Below are 15,758 nucleotides of genomic sequence, written 5' to 3' on the forward strand. Positions count from 1 at the left end.
GTCATTATTGTATATATAATGAATGCTGAGTGAACATTGTTATTACTTATTCTCTCTTGGAAGAGTAAGAGAGAACTATAATAATCAATTTATTCAATATTGATCAATAAAATTCATAATATTGAAAAATAAATTTGTATAACAATAATTTGAATATTTTATTTTATTTTTTTGTTAAACATAATTAATAAAAGAAAATACAAATCACTTCAAAGAAAAATCTCCATTTTATTACCATTCCAGGTCTATAAGTGATTTTCAAACTTGTTCTACCTTACACTGCATGCATGCATGCAGCACTTATTTTCTATTACCAGGGTACAAAGTCTTTGTATCCATTTAAGCTTCTCATTCAGGTCAGTGTTTGGGATGGGAATATTTTTTGGAATGAAATTGGTAGCTGATGTCATCTATCTATCTGATCCAGCGACGCCCATCAATGTAATCGATGGATATAAAAGGCGCGGCCCCCGTAGGTCTGAGTTCACGCGACGATGCAACTCTTTTCGTTTCACTTGCACCAGCTCTGGAACATTTGTACTGCCCATAATGCGCGGTTCTGCAGATGCAGAAAGAATGAAAACAAGAATATGTTAGAATAAGAATGAGATATGGGATTCTCAGGATTGATTTTATATATATATATATAGATATATAGTACTGGTGCAGGCGAGATAGAATAAAAGGATAGCGCTGGCTTACTTATCTCTGCTGGGATCATTCCAGTTATCCCATCCTTGGGGGAAGATAATGTCAGCCATATGAGTGTAAGCATACAATACTGTGGAATATGGTGCCCATGCCCTGCCCAGAAACATTAATCCGTTGCCTGTCAACGTGCAGTGCATAAAAACGAAGCCCGTGTTGTCCGATGGAGAAGATCTCTTCTGAGTTGTAAATGCCCCATTATGTATAGGAATGGCATGCAAATCGCAGCTCTACAATCAACAAATCCAAAAATTCGGTAGCAACATCTCCCATTTTATATGAGAAATCAAAATCAAAATAATGTCTGTCTGTGGGTACTGCAGATTGTATTTGTGTTTGGTTTAAACTTTACCTCATAGATAGATCTTCCATTAACGCATACAAAATCGATAGCACCCTCAATGTAACAGTTTTGGAAACAATGCCTCCCACTTTCGTCTAACACGGTGTCCTGATACCCCAGAAATCGGCAGTCATAAAACGCAGAACGATCTCGCGAAATCCTCACCGCCACAGCTTGATCTTCCTGAGTAAGATTTCCCGGACCATATGAATTCTGTATATATATAAACTTGACTTGAATATTTCAAAAATTATATATATAATCTAGGCATATGTCATCTCATGTACTTTTTATACTATGACATTAATAGTCAATAATAAAATTCAAAAACCTTACCTTGATTGTGATTTTTCTGGCTGTGAAATCGGAGGCATACACAGACACCGTTGCAGAATAATATGTCCCACCGCTCGATTTCGCGCTATCATTCCAAGTGATGACAGTGCTGTTGGCGCCCGACCCGACCCACTGACCCTCAAGAATGGCTTCTCTACAGGAATCGTCACCTTCTCTTTGCACACTAGTACCAGTACACACAAGGACCCTCGTATATACCCCCTTTCGGTTTCTGATCACGAAAATTTCTTTTACCTTCCCTTTTTGACATAATTTATTTCCCAATAAAATCATTCATTCTAAGTAAGCGACATAAACGAAATGAATGTAAGTTGTGTTGGGTATTTTTATGGGAAAATACCAAAAACCAAGATTCAAACACACAGAGGCAATGCTCTGTTTTACCTCCATAGGATCCTTTTGTGCATAAGGAAGCTTAAAAAAAAAATTCACTGAGAAACAAAGTATTTCACCACCATAAAAACATTTCTATTAAAAAAACTGATACAAACTGCATCCTCTTTTACTGAGAGGGATTTACCACTGTAAACTCCGTTTTACATTCACTGCTGTGAAAAACACCTTACTGCTGTAATAAAAATTTACATAAGTTTACTGCTGTAAAACAATTTCATTATACGCTCATGGATATTACAAAACCTTCAGCACATAAAACATTACAGGCTCAGTTCTCATTTCACCTTGCATTTTCACCGTTCCATTACAAAAAACATCAAAACAAAACATTACTGAATATATCTTGTGCACTGCTGTGCATACATCCTCTGGTTCTTCACGCTGCTGCGAACACCAATGTTCTTTTCCTCCCGTGTGCAACAACCACAACACGAGCACACTTCACTTGTTATATTTTTCATTACAAAATGGTCAACGCACTTAAAAAAAATACAACACGTTTTTATGAACATTAATACATGCCGTAAAAAAAAACTTAACTATCCACCTACATATATGACACTTCATTAATTAGAAGGTATGGTCAACCAAAATTGACATTCACTCCACGCAATCCTTGATTTAATGCGGGCCCATATGCAACTTCAGACGATCGACGGTGGAGAGCGATGGAAGCAATCGAACGGTGGAGAAGAATATCGGAAGGCCTCATGCTACAGAACTTTAGCTTCCGATAAATTACATTGGCTGATGTCAGGTGAGTGACACGCGTCTGCACAAAATCACATCGGAGGCAAATATACGGAAACAGCTTTTCGCTGGAAGGCGGTGCGATATGCTCTGGGCGGTTTGTGGTTTTGTTCGGTGGTTTTGGGGAGCGCAGTACGGCTGCGTTGAAATTACGACTTCAACACTCCCCTTTAATTTCAACGGCTGGGCATTCGGTCATACCGAGACACTTCCTCAAAAATTCAAAGCTTTTCTGATCAAGTGGCTTTGTCAAGATGTCTACAACCTGTTCCTTAGTCCTGCAATGTTCTAAGATAATTTCTCCATTGTTCACCAATTCTCTGATGTAGTGAAACCTTGTATCAATGTGTTTCGTTCTCTTATGAAACATTGAATTCTTTGACAATGCAATAGATGAGCTATTGTCACAAAAGATGACTGTCGCTTTTGCCTACTCTTGGCCTAAGCTTCTCAACATTCTTCTCATCCACACTGCTTGACATGCTGCTGCTGTAGCTGCCACATATTCAACCTCTGCTGTAGACAATGCTACAATGGATTGCTTCTTAGAAGCCCATGAAATGGTTCCTGAACCCATATGAAAAACATAACCGGAAGTGCTTTTCCGATCATCTACACTTCCAGCCCAATCACTATCAGTGTATCCAATCAAATCTGAATGTTCTGAGACATTATATAAAATTCCAAACATTTTGGTACCTTTGACATACCTCAAAATTCTCTTTGCTGTCTGCCAATGTGCCTCCTTTGGCCTCTCCATGAATCTGGAAATCAAACTGACAGCATACATTAAATCTGGCCTAGTTGCTGTTAAATACATAAGACTGCCAACAATACTCTTGTACAAACTAGGATCAAAATCCTTGCTGCTGTCCTCTTTGCTGAGCTTTAATCCCATTACTGTGGGAGTGATCGTCGCCTTGCACTCTTGCATGTTAAATCTGCTCAATACTTTATTTACATATCTTGCTTGAGATATAAAAATTCCTTTTTCATTTTGATCTACTTCTATGCCTAAGAAGTATCTCAAGAAACCCATGTCAGTCATTTCAAATTCATCCTTCATGACTGATTTAAAATTCTTAATGAGCTGATCATCATTACCTGTGAAAATAACATCATCAACATATAAGACAACAATTAAAATTTTACCATCCTTTTCTTTGATGTAGACGGTGGGTTCTCCTTCACGCTTGTCAAATTCATTATCCAATAGATATGAATCTTTCCTGCTGTACCATGCTCTTGGCGCTTGCTTCAGCCCATAAAGAGATTTCTTCAATTTGCACACTTTGTGCTCTTCACCTTTCTTCTCATAGTGGAGAGGCTGTTCAATGTACACCTCTTCTTTTAACACTCCATTTAGGAATGCTGACTTCACGTCCATTTGGTAGACTTTCCATTTGTTTTGAGCTGCTATAGACAACACTTCTCTCACGGTTTCCATTCTTGCAACCGGTGCGAAAGTCTCCTCATAATCTCTCCCATACTGCTGCTTGTACCCTTTGACAACCAGCCTTGCCTTGTGCCTTTCTATCTTGCCTTCAGCATTGCTCTTGGTCTTATAGACCCATTTCACTCCAATGACTTCTTTGCCTTTTGGTAGCTCAACCAAATCCCATGTTTTGTTTCTCTCTATGGCATTCATCTCTTCATCCATAGCTTCTATCCATTTCTTATCTTTAATTTCATCCTCGAAATGAATAGGATCATCAACATGACAATACAAGGCAAATAAGGAATTCATTCCTTCATCATAAATGTCACTTAGATTTCTAAATTTCTTACCTCTTTCACTTGATGTGCAAGTGCTTGAAGATGCACTTGAATTTCCTCCTTGTGGTGTGCTTGGAGAAGCACTCTCATTGATCCTCAATGGTGTCCCTTGCTGTCCTTGTGTTGGCGCTGCTGTTTGGGGATGCATTTCAGCCACCTCCTCTTCATCTTCATCATGAGACAAACAGTTCTTGACATTCACTGTTTTCTCTATGCTTCCATCCCAAGCTTCCTCTTCAATGAATTGAACATCTCTGCTGACAAAAAACTTCTTGGTGGATGGGATATACAACCTGTAGGCTTTGGATTCCTCACTGTATCCAATGAAAAGACATTTCTCCCATTTTCTATCCAACTTCCTCCTTAGCTGATCTGGAATGTGTGCATAGGCCACACATCCAAAAACTCTCATGTGGGTGACTCCTTGCTTTCTCCCACTCCATGATTCTTCTGGCACCTTGTTCATCACTGCTTTTGTAGGACACCTGTTCAAAATATACACTGCACAATTTACAGCTTCAGCCCAATAATCATTTGGCAAATGCTTTGCCTTCAGCATGCTCCTCGCCATATCCATGATGGTTCTGTTCTTCCTTTCAGCAACTCCATTTTGCTGTGGGGTGTACCTTGCTGTAAACTATTTATGAATTCCATTTTCTCTACAAAATCTTAGGAATTCCTTGGAGATATACTCACCTCCTCTATCAGTTCTCAAAACTTTAATATGCAGCCCGCTTTGGTTTTCCACAAATGCCTTGAAATCCTGGAATTTCTCAAACATTTCACTTTTGTTTTTAAGGAAATATATCCAAGTCTTTCTTGTAAAGTCATCGATGAATGTTAGGAAATATTGGCTGCCTGCTAATGATGGAGCTTGCATCGGTCCACATAAATCTGAGTGGATGATCTCTAAGGGTGCCTTTGCCCTTATGCTCTTCCCTGATGGAAAACTTTCTCTATGTTGTTTTCCCAAAATGCAGCCTTCACATAGGCTGTCCGGTTTCTCTATCAATGATAATCCTCTTACCATTCCTTTCCTACTCAACAAGTTTAGACCTCCAAAATTTAGATGCCCGAATCTCAAGTGCCATAACCAATTTTCATCCTTTGGCACGCTTTGGAAGGCCTCTTGGGTAACTGCTGCAATTTCATTTTTGTTTTTCAAGTCTGCCCTGATCCGGAGAGGGAACATCCTGTTCCTTGTCATCTTCACTTCAACAATGCATCTTTTGCTCGGTGGTATATCCATGATGGTGCATACATCATTCTTAAAGAAAACATTGTACCCCTTATGGAGAAGCTGTCCAATACTTAAGAGGTTACATCTCATTCCAGGGACATAGTATACATCTGCTATGGTTTTCTTTTCTCCTTGCTTTGTAAATATTTTTACCTCCCCTTTTCCCATAACAGAGACTTTCCTATCAGTCCCTAGTGTGACTTCTGATTTCACATTTTTATCTAGGGCAGAAAAGAAGGCTATGTTTCCTGTCATATGGTTGCTGCAACCTGAGTCTAAAAACCATATGTCCTCAATGTTTGTTTCAGCCATGTTACATGCTAACAACACATTATTTTGACTGCTGTTTTCTCTAGTAACATTTGCATTTTGTCTATTACTCATATCATGTTGTTTCTTTCTACAATCACTTGCATAATGTCCATACTTTTTGCAATAATAGCATTGAACATTAGATTTATCATACCTTTGTCCTTGAGCATGATACTGTTCTCTTTGTTGGCTGCTGCCTTGGCCTTGGTTCTGATTTGTATTGCTACCTCTTTCTTGTGCATTTGATGGGCTGTTCCTTCCACCTCTGTTCTGGCCTCTGCCTCTTCCTCTCTTGTTTCCTCTGTCTTGACCTCTTCCTCTTCCAAAGGACATCTGGGTCTTGAAGGCTTGCTCAAGAGATGAGTTTTCATTCCTACTCAACCTCTGCTCATGTGTTATCAGTGATGCATGTAGCTCATCAACTGAATAGTTTGAGAGATCCTTTGTCTCTTCAATGGTGGTGACTATGGCATCAAACCTTGAGGGTAAGACCCTCATTATTTTCTCCACAATCCTTTTATCTTCAATAGTTTCTCCATGAGTTCTCATTTGTGTGATTACACCAATCACATGAGTGAAGAATGAGTCAATGTTATCTGACTCCTTCATGTTCAAGTTCTCAAAATCCTTTCTCAGCAATTGTAGTTTTGTTGTCTTCACTCTCTCCATGCCTTGATAGGCTGTCTTGAGGGTTTGCCATGCTTCATTTGGTGTCTTAGCTGCTGCTAACCTTGGAAACACACTCTGGTCTACTGCTAGATACAACAACATACGGGCTTTTGAATCCTTCTTCCTATTGCTCTTCAGCTGATCTCTCTCTCCCTGAGTTAATGCATTGAACTCATTTTCATCTGCTGGTTCTTCAAAACCATTTTCAACTATTTCCCATAAATTTTGAGAGGCAAACAGGGCTGTCATGGTTATTGCCCAATAGTCATAGTTTTTCCCATTAAACTGTGGGAGCTGGGTGTTAAACATACCCATACCAGTGCTTGTGTTGGCCATTCCTTGCATTCTGATCTATGCCTCTAAATCCTTGACTGTGTGTTTAAAACAACTGACTGTTTCTTTAGCAACACCAAAAAAAACTTTGTGAAATACCTGAGTATTTTCCTGACTGAGCCTTCACCCTGCTTGAGAAGTTTTACTGCTGCAACAAGCTCCTCCCTTCAGCTTCTTTGTCACCTTCAAAGAGCCTAAGCCTGCTCTGATACCACTGTTGGGTATTTTTGATGGGAAAATACCAAAAACCAAGATTCAAACACACAGAGGCAATGCTCTGTTTTACCTCCACAGGATCCTTTTGTGCACAGGGAAGCTTAAAAAAAAATTTCACTGAGAAACAGAGTATTTCACCACCATAAAAACATTTCTATTAAAAAAACTGATACAAACTGCATCCTCTTTTACTGAGAGGGATTTACCACTGTAAACTCCTTTTTACATTCACTGTTGTGAAAAACACCTTACTGCTGTAATAAAAATTTACATAAGTTTACTGCTGTAAAACAATTTCATTATACGCTCATGGATATTACAAAACCTTCAGCACATAAAACATTACGGGCTCAGTTCTCATTTCACCTTGCGTTTTCATCATTCCATTACAAAAAAAAATCAAAACAAAACATTACTGAATATATCTTGTGCACTGCTGTGCATACATCCTCTCGCTCTTCACGTTGCTGCAAACACCAATGTTCTTTTCCTCCCGTGTGCAACAACCACAATACGAGCACACTTCACTTGTTATATTTTTCATTACAAAATGGTCAACGCACTTAAAAAAAATACAACACGTTTTTATGAACATTAATACATGCCGTAAAAAAAACTTAACTATCCACCTACATATATGACACTTCATTAATTAGAAGGTATGGTCAACCAAAATTGACATTCACTCCAAGCAATCCTTGATTTAATGCGGGCCCATATGCAACTTCAGACCATCGACGGTGGAGAGCAATGGAAGCAATCGAACGGTGGAGAAGAATATCGGAAGGTCTCATGCTACAGAACTTTAGCTTCCGATAAATTACGTTGGGTGATGTCAGGTGAGTGACACGTGTCTGCACCAAATCACATCGGAGGCAAATATACGAAAACAGCTTTTCGCTGGAAGGCGGTGCGATATGCTCTGTGCGGTTTGTGGTTTTGTTCGGTGGTTTTGGGGAGCGCAGTACGGCTGCGTTGAAATTACGACTCCAACAAGTTGGAGCTATTTCCTCGCTCTTATGAAACTCTCACATTATTATTATTTGGTTTCATCAATTACCAATCTATAAATGCCGGGTCGGACATTAATCACGACGGGGTTCTTGTTATGCACTGGAACTGCAATGATGGCCCCCTGGACCGTTGTAAAATCGCCTTGACCCGCCTCCTTAGCTACTGTCAACGCACGGGCTTTGTTAAAGTTGGCAGCAATTCCAGGCGAACTGCCCTCCAATTCTAAGGAATCCACCTTCTCCCAATTACTGTTTATACGTTTTACAGATTTTCTATGGATACTACAGTGGGTAGGTTGCGTAAAAAACACGTGCACCACTGCAAGAAATACTCCTATAACAAGCAATCCTCTAGAGTTGACCTTGGCCATGGGCATGAATGAATTAAAGGAATGGGTGGATTCACAAAATTCCTCTAGAGTTGACCTTGGCCATGGGCATGAATGAATTAAAGGAATGGGTGGATTCACAAAATTGGTGTGTATTGAAAAGAATCTATCAACCCAATTCTATATATGTTAGCAATAATCTATCATTTTCAAAGCAGTCACACATAAAACAATAATTCGTATACGGCCAGCAGAGGTAATTAGTAATGCCCTACTCCCCATCAGTTTCGCTTATACAGCTAGCTACTCTTCAGCTCTCAGCCAAATGAAAACCCAAGCGCTCAGCTTTGCTCAGGAGCTAGTCCTAATCTCTCTGCTCAACTGTGTTATGCCTTCTCCTCTGGTTGTGATTGTGCACACCATGACCGATCATGCCATCGCTATTTGAGCCTTTGCTTTCCTAATCCACCTTCTGCGGAATCCACCTTAAGCGGAATTCTGTGGAATCCACCTTCTGTGGAATCCACCTTCTGCGGAATCCACCTTAAGCGGAATTCTGGGGAATCCACCTTAAGCGGAATTCTGTGGAATCCACCTTCTGCGGAATCCACCTTCAGCGGAATTCTGCGGAATCCACCTTCTCCCACTTAATATTTGCGCAAACCCTAAACCGCGATGCTGGCGACAGAAATATTATGCTACGTAGCAGACAATGGGCCTCATATCTATACTGATCTGATTCTATAATTTTCGAACATGACACAAATTCAAACTACAGTCTTTACAAATGAAATGGATTTAAGGATTTCACATTTCAACGAAAGGTTGAAATCTTCACGGCTTCATTCAAATGATACACGACACGATGCCATTTATCCATTCATGACTTTGAATAGACAACTCTTCTTGAGAGCGCAACCTCCTCTTACATAAAGCTAAGGAGTCTTAGAACTCATTGTTCAATGGTCTCTTTAAAGGAGGTCTACAATTCAATGTTCAATAATGATATAAGGGTGGTTAGAAATTTGAGAGACTATGAGGGAGCCAGATTTTACACCATGCAAATTTATAGTATATAGATAACTCACTCTAACAAATTTAGATAGCTAATAAAAATCACAGATAAGAAAACTATATATTGAGCGGATATTCGCCTTCATAAATATAAATTTATATATATATATAGTTTATGTTATGTATAATTCTAAAACATGTTTACTTTAATTTCTCATTTATTATTGAGTGGAAATGGCTCTATATCTGTAATTATATTTTTATGTGTAGTTTTGATGGAAATGTATAATTTATTCGTTTTTTTAATATGTGGGTTATTTAAAAGATATGAATAACAAAAAAAATTAATTTACTTTATAAACTAAATATTTCAATATGTATGTTTAGTAAAAGATTTTAATATCTCTCTCACACACATATATATATATGGTGTCCCTACTCTATTAATAATTTTTTTCTTTGTATTTTGGAGATTAGTAATTCTTTCTATGTTTAATATAGGGTTGACATGGAATAGGTTAAAAAATACCAATAACAAAATTATGTGTGAGAGAGATAGGGGGAAATTAAACAAGTAACACTTTAAAAATTATTAATAACAAGAATAATTCTATATATTATACTAAAACATGAGAAAATTAAAGTTTCCTTATAGTTGAAACATTTTATTAGGGTATCTTTCAGAACCAACATAGATGCATCTTAATTCCAAAACACTCAAGAAGTGAGAAGGATCAAATCTCCTAGGTTGCAAACCTTTGCTCGAGTTCCAAAAAAGGTTTGTATCTTCACATATTTGATCGACTTGATATATATGAATCTATGTTCGCAATTAAAAAATGTCAAACCAATCTTCACATCAAAATTAAATAGAATGAAGTCTAAAAATCAAAATAGGGTGAAATTATTGAAATGCACAATCTTATTATTAAAATATTATTAAAAAGAGAAACCTTTGGAAAAAACTTAAAATTTAAAATTAAAAGAGATGAACTTTTAGGATTGGAAATTAATAAGTTGAAAAATTAATAAGAAAGGGAATAAAGGAACCACATTGAGTGGGTTAGATTCTCATCATTATGAGACATTCTTTGGCTTGTCTCATCTATAATAAGATAATTTAATTAAATAACAAACAATTTTTATATTGGGTGAATGCATGAAGATGAGTTACACTTTTTGGCCAAATGTAGCCATGCAATTTTAAATTTTCCCTCTTTTATCGAATTGAAATCTTCAAAATTCATAAAAGCCTTGTGAATTATGATTCACAATAAAAATAAATGTGGAGAATTATTCCAAACTAATTAGTGTCCCTATTCTATTAATAATTTTTTCCTTAAAATAAATTAAATGAGAAACATGAAGAATTAGGGTTAATGATTTTAGGGTTATAATTTCATAACTATGAGAATTAATACTATAAAGAGAATAATATCAAGGTGAATTTAACTAAACTTATTAATTTCAAGTAATTAATGTTATTAATATAGATATTTATTAATTAGTCAAGATAGGTTGGAGAAAGTGGAAAAAAGGGGAAGAGAAAGGGCCCATGAAGATCATAATTCTAAGAATAAAATAAGGATTTCGAATGGATTGCTCAAGAAAAATAGTAGAAAACATGTAAGAATGAGAATAATATTTAAAGAATAGATAAACCATTTTAGATTGTGTATTAAAAGGTTTTAACATAAGTTAGTGAGAGGAAATGGGTCGACTGGATGTCTGGTGAGATGATGGATGGTGGGTTTCAAGCATTGACTAATTTTATACATATCCTGGCCATTTAAACTGTTGGGATGTTTCTCTATTTTGAGGACTTTTGTGATAACATGATGAGTATAGAATAGAGAGGTTATGAGAATATGAAAACATCAAAATTAATGAGGTATTTGGTATTATAGGAACCCTCAATTATAAATGATTTTGAGATATGCATATTGTGGTAATATTGTATAATTTCTTTTAGTTTAACCTTGAACGACTTTCTTGTTGGCCCATGTACCCTTTTCCATAGGAGCAAGGAATCAAACTTCTAGGCTAAGCATAGGATCAGATTTGGTTTATTAGATCTAAACAAATTTTTACGGGTGGTGTGGGGTTTAAATAGAGTCTTAATGTTTTTTTTCTTGCAACAATCTTGGAAATGACTGTAATAACCTTATTTTCCACTCCACTACAGTTAGAGAGACTCTAGTTCAACATACCTTAGTTTTTGGTTGAAACTCATCCACTTTCACCCTTGTTTTTAATTATATGGATCTTAGAAGGAAGTTCTTAAATATTATACGTATGAAATTACTGAGTAATTTATCATAATTATTTTTTCACAATTTCACACTTTTTAAATAATAATAGTCACATAATTGAGAAGAATGTTCTTTCTGAGTTAGGAAAAGCTCATAATTGGGCATGAAACATAATTTGGTTAGTGAAAGAATTTGTGAGTTCTCTCCCACATATTTCATGTCTATTTATATGAGTGTTTTTTAATTATTGCTAGTGCATGTTGACTTGTCCTCTGTGGTGAAAAACATCTTCTTGTTTCACTCTGTATATGTGTAGTGGGTTGGTTCAAGTTAAGAGTGGGTTATTTCAATTGAACTAGTCTCCAAGGCTATCCGTCGGGTCTAGAAACTTCACTGATTTGTGAGGGTTTCATGCATGCATATTCGATCTTACTTAATGAGATGAATATAACATATTTGCTTTAAGTATTGATAATTCATATACACTTTTCCACACATTATTTGATGTATCTAGAGAAAAATACATGAAGCAATAGCTCTTTGAATTTTAAGAAAATTTATAGGTAATATAATTGACGACTCCATTGGGAAAAATGACTAGTGAGCCTGTTCTCCTTCTCTTTACTACATCCCTTGCCTTGGTTAATTTATAAATAAGTTTGTATTCATGGAAATCTATTTTTTCTATCCCCTGTTTTTATTTATTATTGAATTGACTCTTTATTGATTGAATTTCCCTTGAATTTTTAGATCTAACTCTGCTTTAAAACTTATTCTAAAAAGTAAATAAGTAAAAGGAGGAAAAATAAGTCACATATTTTAGATCAAATTATGTGACTTTTTGTACATAATTTGAATGAAACAAATACATATAAGAAATCGCCTTGAATTTTTAGCTAAACTAAAGGAAGACATTGTCTAAAACAAGGTCTCGATGAGGAAGAAATCGTTTATGGAAAGCATATTAATCTTTTGATTTTTCATGACAATCATGCAAATTTATTTTCACAATATATTTTGATAGGGACCTATGTTTTACATCATAACAAACCATGTGATAAAAAAAATTACTAGATTTATTTCTATATGTAATATGTTATGTTTCATAGATATATTTAGTAACCAATTGCCTTCAATTTTTTTTTCTCTATTTCTTGTTTTATTTTATTTTTCTACTGATTTTTTTAGGTGAATTTGAAGCTTTATTTGTCACCTAAAATAAACAAAACACGTCATCCACCCTTCATTATATAGTTTTAATTGAATTGGAAACAAAAAATGTACTTGATTAGCTTGCATTAGGGTTAATATTCAGCCTTTTTCACACCATCTCAATTGCACTCTATAGCCCTAAGAAACAAAATAACCTAAAATAAAGTGTAATAAGAGTTATTAGACATTTTTCATTATAGAAAATGAAAACTAGCTTAGGTTTGTAGATCCTTGGAGTATAGAAAGCATCGAAGAAAGAGAATAACCCATGGAAGTAGCTTAATTTTTTTCGTAACATGTGCCTTTGAAGGTAAAGAAGGTGGAAGAAAGGCATATGTTGATGAGATTGAGGGTCTCAACATGAACTAAAGTGGAGATTAGATTGATGCATTTAGGGAGAGGTATTTGGGTAGATAAGAACACCAAATCAAAACTTACCTTGATGGCATGCTCATCAAGTTGAAAATGTTTGGCTTTTTGGATGATGTAATGGGAATATTTGATAAAGGAGGGGGTGTAGCTAGTAAGGGATCTAAGCTTTTTCTTAAAGAAACAAGAGAGGGCATGATTAGTGATCATATTTCTATCATATGGGTAGTGATCATATCGTTAGTAAAATTTTATGGATATTCCACCAGAGAGTTGATGGATCATATTGGTAGCAAAATAGCTTTCTTTAGGTATATTGTGGGGGATTGTATGTGATCCAAATTAGTTAACCCAAAATTCACAAAACCCTAATCATAGCCAATGAATATGTGAATAACCGTTACGATCCCATTAAGTACATGTTTACGAAGCTAGAAGCACAAGTCCTAGAAATAAACCCTAATGTGAGCTTCTTTATGAAGGCCACAACCAATAAGGGCAAGGTATTAGGGTAAGATGGAGGTTTTAATGCATCAAGATATGACAACAGTAGCATCACAGTGAGCAACATCATGAACAACAGTTGAAGGCAGCATACTGAATGCAAAGAACGCAACGAATGCATCGAATTCAGTGAACATAATGAATGCAACGAATGCAAGAGGAAGGTTGTTGACAACATAGAGGCGGAACAAAGTTGCAAGCTCAAGCATATCCATTGGTGATTAGAGAAAGTTTGGAGACTCAAACTATGAGGGGACGACGCAACATGAAGATCGCGCGAAGACAGAGATTGGAACAAAGAAGGAGTTGCATGTGTTGAAGCATCAACTCAAGGAAGAACATGAAGCTACACACACAAACGATTGATTTGTAGTAGGAATAGGAAGACCAGTGGGCACAACTTGTACTCACGATTGAAACTACGCCCGTACAAGTTATAGATCTATACCACCAACTCGCACGGAGTAGACATGTTGAGCAATGTTGTTGATCACATGCAAGGGATTCAGCAGCATGCATGTTATTGTGTGCACACATGTGATCCAACCCATTCAGCACACTCACCAAGGCGAAGACAAGAAGCAAGTCCAATCACAGTTGAAAATGTACTTCAACAAGTTGACGTGCATGACCACCGGTACACACTTGAAGATTAGCACAAAAACTATGCATCAATGTGTTTCCGGTTTAGTTGCGCCAGAGAAGACCATGTGCATGTTAGCAGATGAGTTGGATGAAGGAGTCGAACTAATGCACTAGTTGCAACAGAGGCAAGTGTTTGCTTCAACAAGATGTCACCATGGGGTGCATGCACGCGATCACGGATGACAAAGCTTGGCATCAACTCACCACCTTCACCATCATAAGCATGTCAAGGAGTTGGATTCATCACAACGGACTGAGTGCCAGTGATGTATTGCATCACTTGCTCAAGCCATGTTGTCTCACATGAATACATGTGCATTGTAATGTAACGCCATGTCAAGCATAAGTCAAGTGCCAATATTTGGATATAACAGTCATAGAGTAGGTGAAGAGTCATGAGGGTAGTTGAATTGTCACAAAGGGGAATCTCAAGGGTCACCCCACCCTTTGCTATAAATAGTCTGTCATAACTCATTGTAAGGGCTTTTGGTCAGCCAAGCTTCCGATAAGACTATCTGGAGAGAGCATGGATATGATTGTAACAAGCCTTGGATTCTTCACTACACGGAGCTAGTGCATATTTATGGAGGAGCAGGGAGATGTGGTTGTAACATTCCACTGTTGGTGCTAGCGGGTTTACATGTATGTATTGTATGATTGGAACTTACACTTCTTTATCTAATAATATCCAGCAAGTTTTCATGCATATGTTGTTATTGTAGTTAGACTGTTTCGATTGCTGTAGCAGTGTATGTTGTTTAACATACGTAGTTGTGTATGAACTGTTTTGTATATAATTATATGAATCTTGTTTCAGATGTGCTTTTGGTTTAACCATCACTTTGGATTGTCAGCTGACTTTCTTTCCAGATTATGATGTATCTTCGCTCCTGTGTTCCCTTCCCAACTGAGTAATATTATAGGTTGCCAAGGGGCATACTCATTTAACCCACTTGTGTTAGATCCTCTCATGCACCTTCTGTGACTCGCTGTAGTGGTCACGACCTTGCTACCGACAGAGTTATCTTACTTGCCTATGTGTGACATCGCAGTCAAGGCATTACTATACGACCCACTGTTGGAACTCCTACACCAAATATTTTGAGGTCTAATTGGGACTTCTTATCGGGGAGATCCCATTACATATTGGCGGATCCAGCACTGTCAAGAGGTTCCTAATGCCTCCAAGGGATATTCAATTTGAGCCTTATTCAATATTTCATGGCAGTCTCTTGTGTCATGTAATCCCCTGCATCATACTGCCATAGACACAAAATTGTCAGTGCATAAGTAAGCATAACAATATAATAGTTATCTTAC

The 15,758-nt window shown here is 36.9% G+C and overlaps 1 protein-coding gene across 1 annotated transcript; it reads right to left on the reverse strand.

Annotated features, from left to right (window-relative positions):
* Nucleotides 1–414: 414 nt before the first annotated feature.
* LOC149259015 (putative pectinesterase 11) lies at nucleotides 415–8,484 on the reverse strand. Its single transcript, XM_089446113.1, has 6 exons — nucleotides 8,161–8,484; nucleotides 7,833–7,954; nucleotides 1,388–1,571; nucleotides 1,061–1,264; nucleotides 703–938; nucleotides 415–559 (listed from the first exon to the last, which is right to left on the reverse strand). Exons 1-6 carry the CDS (start codon nucleotides 8,482–8,484, stop codon nucleotides 415–417), a joined length of 1,215 nt encoding a protein of 404 aa, XP_089302239.1.
* Nucleotides 8,485–15,758: the final 7,274 nt, after the last annotated feature.

Source organism: Pinus tabuliformis, chromosome 6 (assembly GCF_031772625.1).
Source record: "Pinus tabuliformis cultivar Carrire ecotype Pingquan chromosome 6, CPIR1, whole genome shotgun sequence".
Classification (NCBI taxonomy): Eukaryota; Viridiplantae; Streptophyta; class Pinopsida; order Pinales; family Pinaceae; genus Pinus; species Pinus tabuliformis.

Coding starts and splice junctions, on each gene's coding strand:
- LOC149259015 (XM_089446113.1), bottom strand. CDS start 8,484: ATGGCCAAGGTCAACTCTAGAGGATTGCTTGTTATAGGAGTATTTCTT. Junction 7,955..8,160: donor GACCCGGCATTTATAGATTG/GTAATTGATGAA, acceptor GATTTGGTGCAG/ACACGTGTCACTCACCTGAC. Junction 1,265..1,387: donor CCAGAAAAATCACAATCAAG/GTAAGGTTTTTG, acceptor ATATATATACAG/AATTCATATGGTCCGGGAAA.